Source organism: Rhinatrema bivittatum, chromosome 3 (assembly GCF_901001135.1).
Source record: "Rhinatrema bivittatum chromosome 3, aRhiBiv1.1, whole genome shotgun sequence".
Lineage (NCBI taxonomy): Eukaryota > Metazoa > Chordata > Amphibia > Gymnophiona > Rhinatrematidae > Rhinatrema > Rhinatrema bivittatum.
Window position 1 is genome coordinate 17,827,859 of NC_042617.1, and position 23,265 is coordinate 17,851,123.

The 23,265-nt window shown below is 44.7% G+C and overlaps 1 protein-coding gene across 2 annotated transcripts in view; it reads right to left on the bottom strand.

The window, feature by feature from the left end:
• KIF6 (kinesin family member 6) overlaps positions 1-23,265 on the bottom strand; it is an 811,696-nt gene that overhangs the window by 317,679 nt on the left and 470,752 nt on the right. For both annotated transcript variants that reach the window (XM_029592929.1, XM_029592928.1), the window contains exon 13: positions 13,145-13,339. In XM_029592929.1, coding sequence (XP_029448789.1) covers positions 13,145-13,339 — 195 coding nt within the window. The remainder of the gene's footprint in view (positions 1-13,144; positions 13,340-23,265) is intronic.

A 23,265-nucleotide genomic window follows, 5' to 3' on the forward strand; every position in this document is an offset into this window, starting at 1 on the left:
AAAATAAAATAAACAAATAAATAAACTTCACTGGTTACCAGTTACATTCCGAGCGAAACTGAAAATATCAATTATGGATTTTAAAGCTTTAAAAGGAAACTATTCTACATATTTCACAGATATGTTTAAGTTTTATCGACCATCCAGTTGCTTATGATCTGCTACCCAACAGCTTCTAGTGATTCCATCTATGGGAGAAGTTTGGCTACAGTCTACAAGGAATCGAGCTTTGTCTTTAATAGGACCTAAATTTGGGAACGAGTTGCCTTTAGCTCTGTGGAGGATGTCTGAAGTTTTTTTTAGAAAACAGCTGAAGACGTTATTGTTTAGGGAAGCTTTTCTTGATGTTTTGTCAAACCAAAGACTGTTTTAAATGTATGTGTGCGATTTTATTATTATATGTTAGGGTATGATCAGCTTAGCATGACTGTATTATTATAGGCGGACAAAAAAAAAAAAAAAAAAAAGATTTTAAATAAATAAATAATAGTTTATCAGTTCATCCAGTCCATCTGCAGCTCTTCAGCCTGAAGTCCCCCCCATTTCATTCAGACTGTTCACCTAGTCATTTTTTTCACTTTTAAGATGTTTACTGAGCAGCAGTAAATATACACATGTAGGGTAAAAAATGTACATGCATCAATAGCTTATAAAAAAGCAACTTACTCCCGTGAATGTTGGCCCCTCCCCGGAATGCCCCTGGCCTGTCCCGTTTTTACACATGCAAATGTACTCGCAGACCCTGATTTACGCACGTATGTTGAGATTTCTAAAAGAGCTAAGACTTGTGTATGTGCTATTTTACATGCGCACAACTTTGGAAAAGTCACGTTATACAGCGCAATGACATAAGAGGAGTGGCCTGGCGTCCTAGTGAGCCAAAAATCAGGAAAAGCAGAATTCAAATCCCACTTCCCAGACCGACAATCCTTTTGACCTTGAGCAAGTCACCTTATTTCCCATTGCTTCAGGTACCCACATAGGGGTGAATATTAAAAGCATTGCTTATGTTAAAAGGACAATATACGTTGCATGAGCAATGTCTATTTCAGGACTGAATAGGACATTTCTCGTTCATCTTCACCCAGCCGTCATTCTGGTCTCGAGTCCCACTTTTCTATCCAAATTCTATCCATATCTGAGACGTAGCATAGGCTTCAAGTGCAGTAATTTATCGAGCAAAGGAGATGACACTTATGTATATTATTGCTAAAAATAATCTCTTCAATGTATCATTTTTGTCTTTTGGATTACTTATCTAAAACATAAATTCAGTTTATATTCCTAACCTTACTTGCATTTCTGAACGTAAGTGCATAATAAATAACAGTGGTCTGAAGAGTATCAGACTTTTTTGTCAAGGGTTTTACTTTCTTAGTTGATTTTAACCATTTAAAGCATCCCCTTGGTACTAAACGTTTCTATTTAAAAGTGAGATCTAAAGGATTAAACATAATATATATAACTGCTTTACCCACCTAAGTTACAATGATTGAGTTTACTGCTTGAAATAGCTTATTTTGCTGTTACTGCAGAATAGAACAGGATTACAAAGTTTTGGATTTTTTTTTCTGGTGCTAACACTAGACAATTGCAATAATACCTTGTTGTCTAATGATATCACATAATGATGGCGGCCCTATGAAGAACTGATAATAAGATTTTTTTTTTTACTGCATTTCTTACTATGCATTAACACTTTGCAAGAAAAGTGACGTTTGCCAGCCAGCTGAGCAGGTATGATCTGGCCATTTAGACAATATTGCAAGGCCACATACATAGGCAAGTTGCTGTCCTCACTTTTATGGCATGACTGTTATTATCGGGACATTATAAAAGCACAAGGAATTTAATGGAGGAACAGTAAAGTTGAGTCAAACTTTTTCCACACCAAGGAGCTGGCATACTACACTCTAGCAGCCTATGCTAGCTCTGAACAAACTCCGTTATGCAAAGCGAAGAGGTTTCTGCTTGAGGGGAGCCAGTCTGCCAAAATAGGCAGCATGTGCTCCAGTATCAACAGAGAGCACTGTGCTGCTGACTTACTGACTTAGCATTAGAGTACTGCCCACCATTCCTACGCAAAGGGGGCTTGGATGCATCCAAAAACAACAGATCTATCAGCAGGTAAACTGGGATATTTTTCAGCTCAAGAAACCAATGCAGTTTAACCCAATTGCCATTGACTTTGTGGAACTAGGAGTATATGAAAGGACACCCACAGACACTACAGAGTTGCATCTTAATGGTTCATAATTAGTATTTATAGTATGGTTTTGGATGTGGTTGGATGAATGCCACAGTCGCATTAGGGGCAACCAGCATGCAGCTCTCCAGAAGTCCCAGGTTCAGCTTCTCATCCTGAGCTGGTCAGTGCTGTGGTGACAGCTCTATGAGCCCTCAGGGGACAGGAGGAGGAGAGCCAGCCATTGCTTGAGAATGAAATTTACTGCTAGCTTTTGCACCAGGCTGCAAAGGGAGCCAGGGTTCGGACCCTCCAGGATGAAAATGGAGTGATCTGGCACCTCCCAACTTCTTTCCAGTATTTCTTAATCATTCTCTGCTGTAAAGTAATCAATATGCTCCCTCGCCACTTGTCTCCCTTTACCCGAGTTTGCTTTGCGGTGCTGAAATAAAGCTTTATAAAATTAACAGCGAAAAAGGAAAATACTGACTGTTATTTATTGTTTCGAAATGTCTGAATAGCAATCATTAAATACTGGGTCTGCATGCCGACTCTGAGAATGGCCCCTACACAGGAAGTCATGCAGGCCTGCGATCTTATACCCATGCAGAAGCACACACTCTGAACATGTGAAACTGGGATCAACATTTGAAAGAATTATACCACCAAGGGTTTCTGTGTAAGTCACTTCGGGCCTGGGTAACAGCGGCATCTAAAGGTGAATAAATAAACACTCGGTGGTGTGTTGGCAATGAAATCACATATGGCACTCATGCCACTTCCTGACCCTTTTCCATAACACTAACATGGTAAAAGATGCACTGTCTCCTGTGTGACACAAAGGGCCAGATCAGGTAACAAGAAGGGCAGAAAACGTACATAAAGCCTGTCGACCAGCTGACTTGTACAAATCTTAAATAGTACTTCTGTTTAATTTCCTGCAGTTTCACAGGAAAAAAAAATCATCATTCAAGAAAATACTCCGGCATGGAGAATTGTGGGACTTTTACCTAACAGTGCTAAAGGTAAGGATTTAAGGCGCAGAGTAAATGGCATATATTGATTAGGTTACCATGAAAACCAAACCTGGTTGTGCCCCCACCTACCCCAAGGATCACAGTTGAGGACATGGAAGTGGTGCCATGGGATACTAAGATCTGCAGCAGAGTGGACACCCCTGAAGGACTAGAGAGAATGAAAAGTGATTTAAGAAAGCTTGGTTGAGGATTTGGCAGCTGGGATTCAATGTCAAGAAGTGCAGATTCCTGCATCTGGGATGTGGTAAACCAAAAGAGCTGTATGGATTGGACTGAAAAACTAATGTGCACGGGCTGGGAGAGGGAGCTTAGGGTGATAGTGTCTGCCGATCTGAAGATGGCAAAGCAATATGACAAAACAATAGTTAAAGCCACAAGAATGGTAAGATGCAAAGAGGAATAACCAGTAAGTAAAAGGAGGTGATAATCCCTTGTACAGGTCCTTGGTGAGGTCTCATCAAAAAAAGATATAGTTGCACTGGAGAAAATGCAGAGAAGGGCAACCAAAATGATAAGGGGCATGGAACAGCTCCCCTATGAGGAAAGACTAAGGAAGTTAGGGCTGTTCAGCTTGGAGAAGAGACGGCTGAGGGGGGATATGATAGAGGTCTTTAAGATCTTGAGAGGTCTAGAACGGGTAGATGTGAATCGGTTATTTACTCTTTCGGGTAATAGAAAGACTAGGGGGCACTCCATGAAGTTAGCAAGTAGCTCATTTAAAACAAATTGAAGAAAATTCTTTTTCACTCAGCGCATAGTTAAACTCTGGAATTCATTGCCAGAGGATGTGGTTACAGCAGTTAATGTAACTGGGTTTAAAAAAGGTTTGGATAAGTTCCTAGAGGAAAAATCCATAAACTGCTATTAAATAATAAGCAATAGTAGCTTGTGATTTATTTAATGTTTAGGTACTTTACAGGTAAATGTGACTTGGATTAGCCACTGTTGGAAATAGGAAACTGGGCTTGATGGACCCTTGGTGTGACCCAGTATGGCATCTCTTATGTTCTTATGAGTACTGTGTTCAGTACTGGAGTTCATATCTCAGAAAGAATAGGGACAGAATGGAGGCGATCCAGAGAAAGGTGATCAAAATGGTATGGGGTTTGTATCAGAAGACTTATGAGGAGGAGCTGAAGGATCTAAATATGTTTACCCTGAAAGAGAGGAGGAGCAGGGGAGATATGATACAGACTTTGAGATACCTGAAAGGTTTTAATGATGTGCAAACTTTGAACCTTTTAAGTTGGAAAGGAAACTAGAACTACTGGTCATGAAATGAAACTCCAGGAGGGAAGAATCAGAATTAACATAGGGAAATATTTGTTTATGGAGAGGATGGTAGATGCCTGGAATGCCCTTCTGGAACAGGTGGTGAGGACAAAAACAGTAAACGACTTCAAAAGGGCATGGGATAAACACTGTAGATCCCTACAGGCTGGAGGATGATAATGAAGAAAAGGGTGTATGGGTGTAACCTGCACGGAATAGCAGTTTGTACTCTTAACCAGAAGGCATGGGCAATTACTACCCTTAACCAATTAGCCTTGATGTTTTAGACACAACTGCAAAATTGCTCTCCACTTTCACAGTGGGGCAGGAAAAAAAGGATATTGGATTCTGAAGACAGCCAATGCTGGGCCCCAACTTTTACGGTCTTAGATACTAATATGCTGACATTAGGGATACCACTTCTATGGCAAGTCCAAAAGCAGAGAACATTAAGGCAGCAGTGTCTGAATTATTCGGAAGGCTGCTCACCATGTTTAAAATGTTGCAGTAATTTTGTTCTGGGTTTGACAGTTGCTTGGTCTTCTTGTAAGTATTACTACCCTTAACATAAGGCATGGGGATAACCTGCACGGAGCGGCAGTTAGTACCCTTGGCAGACACTTCTGTTAGGATCTGTGGATGTGTGGACCCTGGGCCGAAGTGAGAGATGGTACCGCCCATGGGGAGGAGCCCCGTGAGCCTCACCGTCGGGAGGCGAGTTCTCAGTTGACGTCAGACACAGTACAAGTCTAGAGTCTTTATTAAAGAGGTAGAGCAGCACTACCTGTGGAGTGGGGGGGGGTGCAAGAGTAAAGTCCCACAGGTGTCACGGTCCTGTGGAATGGGGAATACCCAAGGAGGATAGATGGTACTGCAATGGTCCGCAGAGCGGGGTGCACTGACAAGGGTTCTCCAACAGAGATGAGATGGTAGTGGTCAGCGGAGCAGGGCACACCAATGAGGGTCCTCAGTAGATATGGTAATGGTCCGCAGCATGGGGTACACTGAAGGGGTCCTCCGTAGAGATGATAGTGGTCCGCGGAGAGGGGTACACCAATGAGGTCCTCCATAGATATGGTAATGGTCTGCAGAGCGGGGTGCACCGAAGAGGTCCTCAGTAGAGACAGTAATGGTCCACAGAGCGGGGTACTCATAGCAGGAGTAGCAATGGTTCCAGAGAAGCCCCGGGGAACGGGGCAGGCAGAAGTCTAGGGCATCAGGCCCTCCAAGGAGCAGATATCCAGAGACAAAGAGAGGGCCCCCGAGACGTGGGTACCCAGGACATCTCACGCCAAGGAAGCAGGAACTGGAACGAAGGGTCCTTCTTGTGAGCGAGGCGGAATCAGCAATGAGGGAACTGGCAGGACCAGTTGGCTTAAATTCCTGAAGGGATGATGTCATCCAGAGGAAATGCCCCCAGGTTCCCGCCATGACATGCTTAAGACTGGCCCATGCGTGCGTGTGCGCGCGCCAAGGGGATTCCGAGGGCAAGATGGCAGTCGGCAGCGTCCATGCTGTCCCGGGAGGCCGGGGGCAGTAGGCAGGTCGGCGACAGCTGACGGAAGCTGCAAGACTTCCCAATGGGGTCAAGTTTGAGGAGAAGGAGATGAGCAAGAGTGGTCACAGCCATCTGCGACCGACGGGCGAAACAACTTCAGGGTAACCTGCATCAGACTGGATGGACCATTTGGTTTTTTTCTGCTGACAATACTATGTTACTATATGTTACATACTCTAGACACAGGTACAGTATATATCAAGCACTGTGCAATAGTAGCACCTGATCATAGGCCCAAGAGCAACAGCTAACAAGGTCTGTAAGGAACAGAAGCTTTCTCTCTCTGCCATTTGAGGTTGCTGGTTGAACAAAGAGACAAACAGATGAAGAACAAATGGAAGAAAAAAGGTTGCAGGCTCAGATATGTGAGGCCGTAGATAGGATCCTGCTGATCCTACCTAGAGATGCAGAGGGCTTCAAGAAGACCAGCACTGGACTAGAAAGAGAAGCCATTTCATCGCAGAGCAGACATCACCTGGCTGATGCTTCTCATCTCCACATTCCTGGACTAAGGAGAGAGCCAGAGCCACTACGGTGCTGGGATGCTGCCACTAAGTCATTTGCAGGACCAAAATGGAATTTTCCGAGACTTAAATTACTACCGTTTCAACATATGAACAGAATAGTAATTTTCTTAGTTTCTTCTAAAAGGAATAGGAATTTACTTCCCCTATGAATCTGTTTTGAACAGCCGACAGATGCATGCAAGTCTGCAAAATTTGTTATCATTTGGGCACATACTATATCACATCACACATAAAAGTATCAGGATGGAAATTGTTAACAAAGACAAATCCCCTGCTATAACTACAGTATATGACTGTCCCCAACAGCTCCAGATAAGAGATGAAAACCACACTTGGTGTGTTACAACATCCCTTTCATCAGGGTTTAGAAATATGGTTATAAGCTCATATCGTGAACTCTGGTTTGCCGCAAAAAAGTTTACTGCAGTACATTAGGCGAGGCAGCTTTTCCCTATGCTGTGCTTGCGTTTTGAAAAAAAATGAATTGGACACATGGTGCAGTGAATAAACTACACATGTATCCTATTTATATCGCTTCCATCTGACCATTACACGAGGCAACTGGGAATTTGGTCTTTATATGGTAGCACAGAAGGCGTTTAAATTGCTTTAAGTAGCAGGGAGTTTTACTGCCCTAGGCAGCTTCAAAATTTGAACCTGTCCATCACTCTGGAGTCTATCCCTATCCCTACCTTCCCTCGACTGCTCAAATCTTCTCTCCCACTCTGGGCCTCCATGGGCCACCTGCACTCAGACGTTTGCCTCCTTCCACTGCCAGTCCTTCCTTTTCTGCTTGGGAAGGGGCTCAGAGGAACAAGATGGGCAGTTTCCTTCACCACGACTTCAGAAAAGGAGGAGGCTGTGGCGGAGGCCAGGGAAAGGGTAGCGTAAAGAAGCGGGTTGAGAACGCAAGACTAATTTTGTGAATCTGGTCATGGAAGTAGTCAGCCATAGTCTGAGCAGAGAGCAAAGGCAGGGAGGGAGAGATGTGAAGGAAGGTTGAGGAGGGAATTTAGTGTGGCAAAGAGACAATGAGGGTAGGATGCAAGAGAGTCTGTCAGATGGATGTAGTGGTCTTGCTTGGCAAGCGCATTAATAGACTGGCAGGTCAGCATAAATTTTAAATGAATGAAGTCTACATGGGCACAGGATTTTAGCCAGTGACATTCTGCAGAGCAGGCACAGGAAATGGGAAGCAAATTCTAGGGGCGAGCTAAGGCTGGGGTTTGATGCACCTTACAGGATGGTTAAGCGGAGGGACAAGTGTTTAAAGTAGAGGAGAGTTTAGTGTTAGAAGAACCTGCTTCATCCAGTAACTCAGACAATGTAGTGAAGGAAAGTGTTAGGATTAGTAGGTGTGTGGGCCCTGGGCTGAGATGAGAGATGGTACCGCCCACAGGGAGGAGCCCTGTGAGTCTCACCGTCGGGAGGCGAGGTCTCAGTTGACGTCAGACACAGCTATAGATTAAAGTCTTTATTAAGAAATAGAGAGGTACTGCCCGTGGAGCAGGGCATGCAGGAGAAAGTCTCAGAGTCTGTGTGGTGGGGTATACCCAAAGGGAATACCTCTGTAGTGAAGACACGGCAATGGTCTGCAGAGCAGGGTACACCGATGAGGCTCCTCAGTAGAGGTGATACAGTAGTGGTCCGTGGAGCAGGGTATGCCGGTGAGGGTTCCTCAGTAGAGGTGATACGGTAGTGGTCCGCAGCGCGGGGTACACCGATGAGGGTTCCTCTAGAGATGGTATGGTAGTGGTCCGCAGCACGGGGTACGCCGATGAGGGTTCCTCACTTAGCGATGACACGGTAGTGGTCCGCAGCACGGGGTACGCCGATGAGGGTTCCTCTAGAGATGGTACGGTAGTGGTCCGCAGCACGGGGTACACCGATGAGGGTTCCTCACTAGAGAAGGTACGGTAGTGGTCCGCAGAGCGGAGGTACTCACAGTAGCACAGGTTCCAAGAGAAACCCCAGGGAATGGGGTAGGTAGTAGTCCAAGGCGTTAGACCCTCCGAGGAACGGATAGCCAGAGACGAGGAAAGGGCCCCCCGAGGAGCAGGAACCCAGAGCGTCTCACGCCAGAGAGGAAGCAACTGGAATGGGAAGTCCATAGTGAGCGAAGCGGATTCAGCAATGAGGGAACCTGTTGCCAAGTCATCGGTAAGCAGGGCCAGCCGGCTTAAGTGTCCTGGAAGAATTACGTCATCCGGAGGGGACGCCCCCGAGGTTCCCGCCATGACATGCTTAAGACTGGCCTGTGCGCACGCGTGCACCTAAGGGATTCAGAGGGCAAGATGGCAGTCATCAGCGTCCGTGCCATCCAGGGAGGTCTGGGAGTGGTAGGCAGGCCGGTGATAGCTGGTGGAGGCCGCAAGTCTTCCCAACGGAGTCAATGCTGTGAAGAAAGAGGTGAGCAAAAGCGGTCACAGCCGTCTGCGACCGACGGGCATAACAGAAAGGAGAAATAAAATAGTAGTAGAGAGGGTACAAGGGTCGACAGCTTGGAGATTCCTGAAGGTGTTGTTGACTGATGAGGCTGTGGGAAGAATACTGGATGAGCCCTTAGATCTAGGACAGGACAGAGCCCCCCTGTTTTCTATACAATCAGGAAATACTTGGAATAAAACCCCTGCTCTCTTTTCCCTGGTGAAATGGGCTTGGCCTCATTGGTCTTTAAGAGGAAGGAGAGTTCCTTTTGCAACAGTTTCTGATGTTGAGAAGCAAACCAAGAGCTTCCTGATGGGAAATTTGGCAGTCAAAACTCCATCCCAGGTTTTGGCTGGTATGCTGGCTGTAGCTCTGGGATCTCTTTCAAGGGGAAGGAGGATAACAACTCCTCGAAGAATACAAGGATCTCCTTGGTGGCCCAATCGAATACCTCTGAGATGTGAAGGGTGGGTCTAGAGTGGCTGGTCAAGGCAAGGCTGGCTGGAAGCTGAGAACAGGCATGGGCTGGAAGCTGGATATAGATACTGGCTGAGGTCAGGCACAAGTGCTGGCTGGGAGCTGGACACAGGTACTGGCTAGGACTAGATAAAGAGCATAGACTTGGACTGGATACAGGGCACAGAATGGGGCTAGGTACAGGTTACAGACTGGGGCTGGATACAGGGCACAGACTGGAGCTGGATACAGGGCATAAAATAGACCGGGGATAATGAAAAGGACTGGGAAATAGACAAGAGACCAGACAGGGTAGCACAGCAGAACAAGGACAGAACTATACTAGACAGAACAGGCAACAGAAAACAGGGAAGCCCAACAGGGCACAAAGCTGACTAGAAGAATCTAGTAGGCCTGGAGGCCACAAAGCAAGACCAGGAGGTCTAAGAGGCCACAGAGCAAGGCAAGGAGGCCCAGAGAGGGCACAAGGCAAAGCAGGAGGCCCAAAGGCCATAAGGCAAGGTAAGGCAGTAGGCCTAGAGACCACAAGGCAAGTTAAGGCAGAAGGCCCAGAGACCAAAGGGCTAGGAAAGGCAAAAGGCCCAGAGGCCATAAGGTAAGACAAGGCCTGGATAGGCCATAAGGTAAGATAGAACAACAAGATAGACGTGGCCAGGTTAGAGAGCCAAGGTGACTCAATGAAGAGGCACTGAGGTATTGAGCAGGCTAGGTTAAGTAGGGCTGAGGCTTCAGCGTAGTAGGATCAGTGAGGGGGTAACTGGCATGGTAATGTGGAAGCTCACTGAGGACTCCTGATGGAGGAAAAATTGTAGCAGGCAGAACCTTGGCAATGTAGTGAGCAAAGCTCGTAGGAGGCCTTTACTGGTGGGAAGGTGTCATAGCAGGTAAAACCAGGGCATGGTGAGGCTACACAGCAAGCAAAACCATGACAATGATAACATTAATTCCAGTGCATTTCACTATCACATTCAGATCTCATTAGCTGAGATTTACCATCGCTGGGCTAGTGTAAGTCAAGCTACTCACTGCACAAAAGGCTCAATGCAAATTCCCAACGAAGGAAATATCCAGTTGAATTATATTTCATAACCTCCCTGGAGCTTGCAATTGCTCTACAGCGAACTGGATTCATTAGGGCTTCATGCTGAACAGAACACCAGCCTGTCTGCAAGCTCTTTTCTGAGTGACTAAAATCTGAGCATGCTCAGAACAAGAGAAAACAAAAGATTACACAGCAGCCTAGCAAATAATGGCAGAAAAAGACCCAAGCAATCCATCCAGTCTGCCAGCAATTTTTTTTTTTTTAGGGTAGTAATTGCTGCTCCATGCAGATTACCCCCAGTTAACATAGGCTACCCCTTTTCTTCATTTCCATCCTCTGTATTTCTCTCACTCCCTTTTGAATTCCATTATCATTCTTGTCTTCACCACCTCTTCCGAGAGGATATTCCACGCATCCACTACCCTTTCCATGAAGAACTATTTCCCGATGTTGTACCTGAGTCTGCCCCCCTGGGGTTTCATATCATGGCCCCTCGTCCTACAGCTTCCTTTATACTGGAAAAAGCTTGATTCTTGTGTATCACTAATACCATTCAGGTATTTAAAGTTCTGTCTCCTCTTTCCTCCATGCATACATATTCAGGTCCTTCAGTCTCAAAAGTCTTCTGGTGCAGACCCTGTACCATCTTGATTGCCTCTCTAAACCACTTCCATCCCCTATCGTTTTTGAGACACGATCTCCGGAACTGAACACAGGATTCCAGGCGAGACCTCAAAGACCTGTACAGGAGCATTATCATCTTTTTCCTGCTGGTCAGGACTCACTCTGGCTTTAGCCACTGCTTTGTCCCATTGCTTCGCCACTATCACCCCAAAGTCTCTTTCCTGGTCCCTGCATATCAGTCTTTCCTTTGAATTGAATCATCAGCAACTTCCACATAGGGGTGCTGGAATAAAACGTCTCAATTAGTTACCATAGGTTATACAAGTGTCTAAGGGCATTTTGTAACTGCAACAAGTTTCAAAGGGAAAGTGCGCATATATTTTAAGGGCAGCTCCAGCTGTGCTTTCATCTGTCTTCAAATACATAAGTTTCAGGGCACCGCAATGCATGTCAAACCTGCAGGTATAATGAACTTTCTGGAATCGCAGTCCAATCTTGCCGCTGTACAGAAAAGCATGTTATCCCCCAGCCACAAACAATTCCATATTTCTTACCAGTGCAGTAAGTGTGATTGTGACAATAAACCTTGTGTGCACTTCCAAAGCCACAGTACTGCTGGATCCATTACAGCAACTGCATCTAGAAGTGCGTGACAAACATCTTAGCCCGATCCCAGCACAGTCAGGCAGTTTTGCCCTGGTAGATGCTCAGCTCTCCACACACCTTCCAGAATCCCTTTGGCATCACTCAGGGGGGAGATAGTGGTCTGGTTTGGCACAGACTCTCAAACAGTTAAAGGATGCGGTGAATCATCGGAGGGCTTTTAGGAGCCTTGAATGGTTCCAGGTGACGACTTGGAAAGGGCGCTTCAGCAACATAAAAACTCTTTAAGGCTGCTGCTATTTTAAAGAGAACAATATGGGCTTTTTCAACTTCAGGGTTGAACAAGCAGACTTTCTCATTATTTCAATAAAAGGAAAACAGACTCCTAGGGGAGGAAAAAAAGAAAACGTTAACCTTTTTCTGGCTTGGCTAAATGTTTTTTGAGCTGATGTACTGTGCAAAATCTCTGGTGACTCATGACTTCTCCTTTAGTTTTTCATTACTAAATGGCTTGGAAGGGGCAGTGTTAAGCACCTCTTGTATAAATATTCCTTGGTGAAAGAAAAAAAGGAAGGTAATGTAACAACCTGTGCTCCAGGCTAATATAAAACTGAATTTGCAGGTCAATGTGTACATAGAATAGACCAAGGCTTGCAATCTATCAGTGCCATAGCACTCAGAAGAGGACTCTTGCTAACCTGTCTTCCAAGCTCCCTCCCCAGTGTGTTCTGGTCCTTGTCATCTTGCTACGGCAGGGAGCTAGAAAAACTAGGCCTGGACCCTGTCAAATGGTCACATGGAGCTAGACCGTCAACAACTTGCAGAAGCTGTCACTCTGTCTGTTCTCCTGAACAGAAACAGAGATGCATGGCATAGTTGTAAGAAAGATAAGGGAGCACAGCAGAGGCGGAAAGAGTGGGGTTAAATAAAAGGCTGAAGGGGACTGGCCCTGTGGCAAGCAGCGGGAACTGCCACATGGCGGAGCTGGGGTTGATTCAATTCCTAGCCCAGGTCTCTGTTTCCTGGACCAGTTATGCTGGGTGTAATGTGGAGCCCCAGGATTCTGGAGGGCTCTCTGATTCACAACTCCCACCTGAGCTAAGTGGGAGAGGGATAGAGCATGGGGAAATATTCTGGGTAGCTGCAGATGAAGGTTCATGGTGCCACAGCCCAACAGAGGGCAGTTCTGATTGAGCTGAAAGCCCAAAGGAACAGGCGAAAGCTATCAGAGCCCTGAAGAAAGTCTTACCCACTGCCAGAAGAACCCTAGGGAGCTGCTTGGGCTCTGTGATCACCCAGCAGCATCCCAGTGTGTCCTCCTCGTCCAGTCCAGATGTAGAAGGGGGTTATAGAAATATTAAAATGCATTAAGATCACATAAATGACACTTACCTGCGTTGCGGTGCAGAAATCCAGGCTTCTGTTCTGATATGAGCAATTCCCTGGGATTGCCAGATATTGGTGATGCCTGAGCTGCTCTCAGGGGAGTCTCGGTTCCTCTGAGCCCACTGGTGTCAGAGGCATTCAGCTGCACAATGGCATCCTGAGCCCTCTTCTTCTCTTTCTTTAACATATTCACCAGAATATCTGAATAGCAAGGATAGGAAATCTTCCATACCTGAGTTTCCTCACTGTTAATTGAGTGTGTAATATTACTCTGTTACAAGTATCACTAGAATTCAGTGGGGCAGATTTTAAAAGCCTTGCGTGCATAAATCCAGCCGGATTTGCGCGTGCAAGGGACTTGCGCGCCGGCATGCCTATGTTGCATAGGCCGCCGGCGCACGCAAAGCACGGCGCGCATGTTATAAAATTGGGCGTAGATTTGTTCGTGCCGGGTTGCGCGAACAAATCTATGCCCGCGCAGAACTTTAAAAATCTACCCCAGTGTATGGAGCATTACTTTATGATCGAGTGCTGTTAAGTAACACTATGCAGTATGAACACTAAAATATTGCATTCAGGACTACCAGAGTTGCCTAGTAGTTGTATCAATTCCTTATTACTGATCTTAACACTATGGGGTAGATTTTCAAAGGGTTGCGCGCGTAAGATACGCACGCAACTCCTGAAAACCTACCCCTGCCTCCCCCTGCGCACGCCGAGCCTATCTTGCATAGGCTTGGCGGCGCGTGCAAGAAAATGAGCGTTCCGGGGGCGGGGGCAGGACCGAGGCCTCCGGAACAGCCACCAGGTGGGGGATGGAGAGCCAGCGCGCGCAAGTTACGCCTGCCTGGAGGCAGGCATAACTTCTTCAATAAAGGTCAGGGGGGGTTTAGTTAGGGCTGGGAGCAGCCTTGGAGGGAACGGAGGCAGGCTGCTCGGCTTGGCGCGCGCAGGTTGCACAATTGTGCACCCCCCTGCGCGCGCATGTTATAAAATCGGGCGTAGATTTGTTCGCGCTGGGTTGCGCGAACAAATCTACGCCCGCACGCATGTTATAAAATCTGGCCCAATATGTGTGGTGTCACTGTATTACAAAATTAGTACTAAGCCAAGGGTAGTTCCTGCAGCAAGAGATAGGAAATTACCAGAGCAAAGTTTCTGAAAGTCAGCACATTTGTTTAAATTTGCATCTTTTTGCATATTAAAGCAAGCACCTTTTATTTTAGATGTGTAGTTTTTCAGCCTCGCTTGAGTGGCTGTATAATTGTTTTTACTGGATGGTAAAATGGGGTCTCAGATATCAGTGTGGGGGAAGGAGAGGGGATCAGCACAGGGATAGAGGAGGATGGGAAGCAGGGATTTCAGGATACGAAGGGAGGCATAGGGGACTGGAAATGGAGAGAGTCAGAGATGGAGGATAGGGGAGGGGGAAAGGAAGGAGATGGAATGAGGCTCTGGGACTGGAAGGGGGATAAGGGAAAACCTGGGATTGGGGAGGAAGAAAGAGAAGAGGGAGATGCGGCACACTCCCATCTGCATACTTCATTTATTTCTTATAAATCACCATATCAGCTACCAGATTTGTCCATAATGGAATACAACAATACCTTCAAACACATTTAAAAGTAACGATAATTAACAATACACATTCTCCATACAACTCCCCACCACCACTCCACTTACTCCTTCAGTTTCCCTCCTGCCTTCAAACTAACCTGAGAAGCCTCTCCTACTCTACCCAGCCTCAAAGGAATATTCCCATCTACCACAGCAATCCTTACCCATCTGTTTCCCCCACAAGACAATGACTCCAGTCTGCTCTATGCTCCATCAAACTACGATCCTCCTAGAGGAGACACTCAACTTTTTATTTTTTTTTCTGAAGGCCAGTGTGATATACGAACAGACTTTGCAGAGTAGTCTGGATTCCAGCCTTTTCTCCACAGAATCAGCTCTATTATTTTCAGCATAACAGAAAACAGGTAGAAAGGTCTGCTTACCTCAGCAATAGACAAGCGGTCTTGTCATAAGAGCCTCAGGGCCTTCCTGGAACCTCTTGGGCCTGCTCTCTTATCTCCCTGCTTGGGGAAATGCCCTAGGACCAGAATTCCCTTCTGGGATGTACCTTAAGTAGACCAGGCCAAATGCCTGGTCTTGGTCCTTTAAGGGGGTCCCAATATATACTCCTTTACATCCCCCTCTTCCCAGGTCAAGAGCCTGTTCCTATCTGAGTTACCTCCTGGGGAAATGAATCAACATTCCTATTTAACTTTCCTGCCCTGAACTGGGACTCTCCATTTCTTTTTCCAACAGAGGATAGGGTCAGGGTGGGGCTCCCTAAGCCGGAGAGTACCTTCCCCTCTAACACCTGTATGTGCCCTGGCCAAACTCAAGGAAACCAATTTTGAGAGGGGCTCATTTAACTCTTACAGGGTTACCCTCCTCCACCCTTTCTGGGGAATCAGTTAAGGGTTCCCAGAGTGCCCACGGGCCCCCCTTTGTCCTGGCATCCTTCATATATTGTTACCTCTGATCTATGTCACCATGCAAAGAAGAGACAGTAAAGTTCCTGGCATGCATCTTTCCAAATAACCACTCAACTTTTCCTCTTGCATTTAGGAGAATAACTGCCTGCATAAGGATCAACATCTCATACAAGTCACAGAGTATCTGAGTTCCACTCCTTTCTCTTCACATTTTGTAGAGGTCTAATACCTCTTCCTTTTCTACAAGATTAAATTCTCAACTTCTAAGGGAAGATCTCTAGCAAGGACTTTTCATCTTAGTTGCTGGATCCCATGTTAAGGTGGGCCCATAAAATCTCAAAATATGGAAACTTTCATCCCAGGACAACTGGTTACGAGGACCACTGGAGTTTTCCCTCTTCAGGGTTGGCCTGAAAAGCCAACATCCCCAGTGAGCCCCATGTTGCAAGGCCCCACCGCTGGTCTCCATAAGTGTATGCTACAGTCACTGGAGGTTCATAATCAATGTAGACTTGCTTAACTAGCTCCCTCTGAATGAGGGGTTTTCCATTCCCAGAATCAACTAGAGCCTGTGCAGGGACCCTATCCAGCTCAACCAAGACAACAAAAGCACTAAGGTCACAAAGCTTTGACCGTGGGTTGTTGTAACGTTGGCACCCATAGTTTCTTCTTCAATCCCGGGACTTTCTTTGGTAAAGTAGCTTCTCTCTCCACAATGAAAGCAAACCTATGAGCCTAAGTCCCATGTCTGTTCTTTCTCTATGTCTTCTCCTTAGTGTACATATATTCCTTTCTTTCTTGTTTAGCATTCACAATAATCCTCTCATGATCTGGTTTGCCATTTCCAGCTTCTTCATTCCTTCTCTAGGTTTCTTTGTAGGCTCATCTTAGGTATCATAGGAGTAAGAGGAGTATGCAGGGCTATACTAACTTGCAGGGCTTCTGTAATCCATACAAAGGGCCCTTGTGCTTGTTTGAATCCTCTTGCAGGACTTGCTGTTGGGCATTCAGGGTCTGCATAACAGTTTGTAGTTGCTGTTGCCCCTCTATGATAATTCTACAACTCCATGATAGACTGGAGTAAATGTTCCATGCTAGTTTAGTATATGCTCTTCTGTAGTTAAGGCTTTTCAGCTCCCAGAAGATTACCACCCCAGTCTACTTTTTTTTTTTTTTGAAAAGGGGAAAAAAAATCCTATCCTTTCCAGCTCTAACTTACTCTAGGTCCCTCATTGTCCAAGTGGAGCTAGCCCCCTTGGCCTGCTTTACATACTTTCAGGGCTGCTCCTGCAACCAGGCCCCAGGTTATTTATTTAATAGGTTTTATATGCCGTAGTTTGTGACCATCACAACAGTTTACATAAGTTTGTAAAAACAAGGAAAGCAAAAAAACAAAATACATTACAATTAATAAAATACTAACTTACAAAGTCAACAACTAAAATATTTATACAAATTAAAATAATGTATGCTCAAATAATACTGTAAAAGCAAGGGTGATTGTAAGGGTCTCTAGAGATAAAAGAAAGATAAATGCAGATTATGAGTTATGTTATTTTGCATCCTGATAGGCCTTCATGAATAGACATGTTTTCACCTCTTTTCTAAAAGTTTTTAGCTCAGAATGCAGTCATATCTCTGTTGGAAGAGAGTTCCAGATTTTAGGTCCGGCCAGTGATAGTGCACGTTCTTGTACTTGATTTAGATGAGCGGTATGTACAGAAAGGATAGAGAGTAGACCTTTATTGGCAGAGCGAAGGTTTCTTTGGGGGGGGGGGGGGGGGGTATGGAGTTGAATGTTAGCATTAAGCCAGTCCATTTGTTCCCCATATATGATTTTATGCAGAATGCATAGATTCTTAAATTCTATTCGATATTTTACTGGTAGCCAATGCAGTGAAATTAAAGTGGGGGTTATGTGGTCATGTTTCTTAGTTCCTGTTAGAATTCGAACTGCAGTGTTCTGTAGAATTTGTAGTGGCCGAATAGTGGATGATGGTAAACCTAGTAGAAGTGAATTACAGTAATCGATGTTAGTAAAAATAAGTAACTGTAGGACCATTCTAAAATCGGATGGGTTTAAGAGTGGTTTAACCGTTTTAGCATTTGAATTGTGTGGTATCCTTCTTTTAATCTCAGCAAAATGTGTTTTTTAAAATTTAGTTCACAGCCAATGGTGACTCCTAGGTCGCAAACATGTGATAGTGGTTTTAATGCAGTTGATTGATCCTCAACTTTTAAGGGCGCTGGCATACTAATGATTGGTCTTCTGTCCAAAAGAATGACTTCCGTTTTGTCGACATTTAATATTAGTTTTAAATGTGTAAGTAACTGTTTGATTGTGGATAAATACATTGCTGACAATTTGTAAGTGAATTCTATGTTTTTTTGCATTGGAATGAGAATTTGTAAGTCGTCAGCGTAAATGTAATATGTAGACAAGATTTCTTTTTATCACGATTCTCTGCTCTCTGCTAACGTTTAGGACAAAAGTCTTTAACGCAAATCTTTGCTCTGCAGAAATAGGTCCCCAATATTTTTTGTTTTTGTTTTTTTCTCTAGCATGGGTCTCTGCTTTGTGCTTAGAACACACATCCCACTATTGTCACCATATGTGATAACATGGGAGTGGTCTTTTGCTTTATAAGGGTGCCGGAGGGCAGAGTATTCTGGACTCTGGCCTTTTCGCCACAGAATCAGCTTTATTATTTACAGCATAACAGAAAACAGGTAGAAAGATCTGCTAACCTCAGTACTAAATTAAAAGTTACAGCAATAGACAGACTTGTCATAGGAGCTGCTTTCTCCGCATCCTAGGGCTTTCCTGTTCCCTCCTAGACATGCTCTCTTATCCCCCTGCTTAGGGAAATTACCCTGTGACCAGATTTCCCTTCTGGACCCTGCCTTAAGAGGACCAGGCTAAATACGTGGTTCTGGTCTTCTAAGGGTATCCTGATACACACTTATTTATAGCCAGGTAATTTAACTCCAACCTAACCTTCAAAGTGGCCGAGTTCCACAATTCAGGACACGCCATAGAGAAAAACTTCCTCCAATTAATGACTATGTATTTCTTGGTTTGTAGGAACCTGAAGTAAAGCAGCTTCAGAAGAACATAGACCAATCAAGGGGATATAAGCCTTCAACAAAGTCTGCAAATATTCACCCTTGTACCCTTAATAACCTGGAAAATAAAAATTATTTCGCTTCACTCTTTTGTGGGTAGCCAGCATAGATGATGCAATAAAGGAACTGCACTAAATCTTTGCAAACAGGTAAAGATAATTCTTGCTGCCATATTTTGTAGAACCTGCAACCACTGTATGCTTTATCTGGAAGACCCACAAACAGGAAATTACAGTAATTCAAGTAAAGCTTTAATAATATGTGGTATCATTCTATTACTAATACTACAATATGTGCAACATTAATTATTATTGCTATAATATTGTTTGTGCAATCATATTTTACAAATCCTACGGTAATCCCCTCCCAGATGGGACATATAAAATGTGATATGGTCAGGCACCAGTGTGAGCCAAGTGCCAGTCTTTGGGAATACAAGTCAAGCAGAAGGTATAGTGGATCTGGACCCAGAAACTAGGAGGGTGTGCATGTGTCCTCAGCTGGAAAGGGCTCTCCTTGTACTAAAAAGAAAACTCTCCATGACTCCCTTTGGCTGCAAAATTCTTCTAGCCTTACCTCAACAATTACCAGAAAAATGGGACTCGTTCTGAAGAATATTCCTTACAAGTTTTTATTTTCTGGTAATATCAACAGTATTAAATAGAGTAGTAAAAATGTGCTGCTTTAAATCAGGGTACATAGGCTTGCACAACTAGAGTGAGGTAGTTGCAAAATATACACAGATAATTAGAGGTATATGTGCTTCAACAACTAGGTACACTTCTCCTTAGTTAGGAGAACCATCTCTAGACATTTCCTCACCCCTCCTCCATCCAACAGCTCCACATACTTTGAGTAAATACAATTATCACTTCTACAGATCACTATTCTCCCCTATTTCAGAGAGCAGGGATATCACAATCCCAAAATCGCACATGCTTCACAATATGTTTCCAGTACCCACTACATTGTTCATAGTATCTCTTCTCCCAGGATCAGGAATCTGTTTTCCCAGCTCTCATCCAGGCGATCCGCAGGAACTTCCTTGGTGTCCTGGCTCTCACTCCAAACTCTTCTCTAGGGACTCATCTCCAAATTTCCAGCCCACCTTCCAGGATTCAGGTCAGGTCCCCTGCTGTCCCTCCTTGAGGAGACACACTGCTCCTTAGCTGCTTTCTCTTGAGGAAAAATGCCTCACACCTCAGGCCTTTCCCCTTGACAGGGAAAGCTCCTGAAGGTCCCTCTCACATGAGAGGCCACCATGGGCTGAACCTGCTCACTGGATGGGTTCCCTCTAACAACTTGCTGCCAAATTCTTAAGCCACTCCTTTTATACTAAGATTCCCCATCCTTCTTAAAGGATCATATAACCTTCAGCCTAAAACACTTAAGACACCCTGATATAGTGTAAATGCTTCGCCCAGTTTCACCGTAAAGATCTGTCATCTGATAGTCATTATGAATATCACACCTCTATAAACCACGTTTCCTTCAAATAAAAAATACTCCAGTGCAAGACAGGAAATCTCCCCCACCCAGAATTCTTTTTTTAGTTAATAAGGAGGCTCCCTGATGGGAGACCAATCACACTACTATTAGCATATACTATGGATGAATTGTCTATTGTGTTCAACCTGCTTCTAAGTGAATTAGATCCTGAGTTTGCTCTTTATTTATCCCCAGAGTTACAGATTATAGGTAGAATAAAGTCTGCTATGCTGACATACAACTGATCTTTGGGAGGGTAATTTTAGAATACTGTAGATAGTAGTAAAATCTTCATGTACCTGTTATATGCACAGACTTTATTGCTAGGTTTCAAAGCGATTAGTTGCACATAATTTTGCTTAGAAAATGTTGGGGTAAAGTCCCCTAATATGTGTATAAGTTACACATAGGAAGCTATACCTGCTCTTAGCAGTGCATAACGTCTGCAAATAAACTTAAACCCAGACTTAAAAATCCAAAAGTCTGTATCACTCCATGCTGCGACCACACCTTTAATACTGCATACAATTGTAATCACATCTCAAAAAAGTTAAAGTGGAATTAGAAAAGATACTAAGAAGGGCAACCAAAATAATACAGGGAATGAAATGATATGCCTCTGCGGAAAGGCTAAAGAGATTAGATCTTTTCAGCTAGAAGAGTCAGCTGAAGGGAGGTATGATAGAGGTCTATAAAATAATGAGTGGAGTAGAACAGGTAAACGCAAATTGGTTGTCTATGCTTTTAAAAATTACAAAGACTAGGGGACATGAAATTAAGTTATTAGATAATATATTTAAGACAAATAGGAGAAAATATGTTTTTACTCAATGCCTAATTTAACTCTGGATGTAGTAAAAGCTGTTAGTGTAGCTGGGTTTAAAAAAAGGTTTGGAAGTTCCTGGAAGAAAAGTCCAAAAACCATTATTAAGGTGGACTTGGGGAAATTCAGTGCTTATCTCTGGGATAAGCAGCATGAAATCTATTGACCTTCTGGATTCCTTCTAGGTACTTGTGACCCGGTTGAATACTTTTGGTCTGACCCAATATGACAAATCTTATGTCCTTATCACATACTACTTATATGCTGACAATATACAATTATTAATACTAGTGAGCGCAGACTTGGACTCAACCATTACTAATCTCAACAACTACTTAACTATAATTGCCAACTGGCTACACCATAACAAACTCAGCTTAAACTCAACCAAGCCAAAGATGTTATAGATTGGGAAGAAAGAATCCAACCATTCCCTCCTATGGATGACCTGAGATGAAACAACCTTGACCCTCCATTCTCAAGTTCAAAGTCTAAGCTTTATCCTAGATTCACAATTTACTATAAAAGCCCAGATCCAAGCAGTATCAAAATCAGCCACCTACCACCTCCACCAGCTCCATCATCTACAACCCTTCCTGGATGCCACCCTTTGCAATTGCTGTCCAAGTTCTGATAATCTCTCACCTAAACTATTGTAGTGCCCTCTACAATGGAATTCCAAACACCCTGACCCACTTCCTGCAATTTATACAGCTAAAATGTTAAGTACAGGAGCTACACTATGAAGTGTGGGAGATTTGTCTGTACTAGAGGACTTCATTTTGAGAACATTCGATTAGACTGTAAGGTAGACCAGCAATTCTCAACCTGTGTGTCGTGCCACAACAGTGTGTCGCAAAGCACAAGCAGGTGTGTCACCACCCTCCATCGGCAGGATACTGTGCTTCTCAGTCTTCTGCTGGTCCAGCTGCTCTTCCTTCCCCATCCTCTACCCCATGGAATTACTCTTCCTCTGCAAGGGCTTGAAAATGCTGACAGCCTGGGCAGAAAATGGCAGCATAGCTAGTAGAAACACTTGGGGATGGCGGACGTAGTGGCATGGCCTCTCCTTCTTGCCTGCATGGCCCGGAAGTGGTGGTCAGTGTGTCCTTGCACACGGGAAGGAGCAAAAGCTAAGCTGCCATCAGATGTAGAAGAAGCATCAGTCCCAGGCCCTATTAATCAGCAGAAGGAGCAGCGTGGGCCTGGAGCAAGAAGAGAAGCAGCTGGTGGTCAGAAGCAGAAGAAAGAGCAGCATTGGCTTCCGAGGTCGATGGGACTCTTCCTCTTTACTGGAGCCACAGTGTGCTGGATGAGGAAGAGGAGTAGGAGTGTTACTGCTGCCATTTGTGCTTCTGTGGGGAGTGGAAAGTGAGTGAGAGGTTATGTATCTGTGTGTGTGTGTGTGATTGAGAGCATGTATGAAAGACAGCATGCGTGTGTATGTGATTGAAAGCATGTGTGACAAAGCATGCATTATGTACGTGACCTTGTGTGTGTGTATGATTGAGAGCATGTGTGTAAATGAGAGAGCTTGTGTGTGAGAGGGAAAACATGTGTGCATGTTTGAGAGCATGTGTATGTAAGTCAGAGTATGTGTGTATGTGTGTGAGAGAACATGTATGTATGTGTGATTGAAAGCTTGTGTTTAAGTGAGCTTGGTTTGTATGTGTGATTGTGTGCAAGAGCATGTGTGCATGTGTGATTGAAAGTGTATGTGTGTGAGTCAGAGCATGTGTGTAAGTGACAAACAGCAGGTATATATGTATGTATGTGTGTGTGTGCATGAGAGAGAGGAAAAAGTCTGCAAGTAAGGATCCCAGTCCTCTCCTCTGCTAATTCATGATAATCTCAGGGCACCTGGAAATCCAAGTTTCCCAGGTATGGAGACCAGAGGTCTTTTTTTTTATCATATTAGTTTTAATTATTGTGGGCTAGATTTTAAAAGCCCTGCGCCGGCGCACCTATTTGCATAGGCCGCCGGCGCGCACAAAGCCCCGGGATACGCGTAAGTCCCGGGGCTTCGTAAAAGGGGCGGGAGGGGCATGTCCAGGGCGTGTCCGGGGTCAGGGGGCAGTCTGGGGTGGGTCCGGGGGTGTGGCAACGGTTCGGGGGCGGGCCAGGAGGGCAGTCCCGAGTCCCCCGGCACTGCGGCCTGTGCCGGGGGATGCCGAGGCGGCGCAGGCAAATTACGCCTGCTTCAA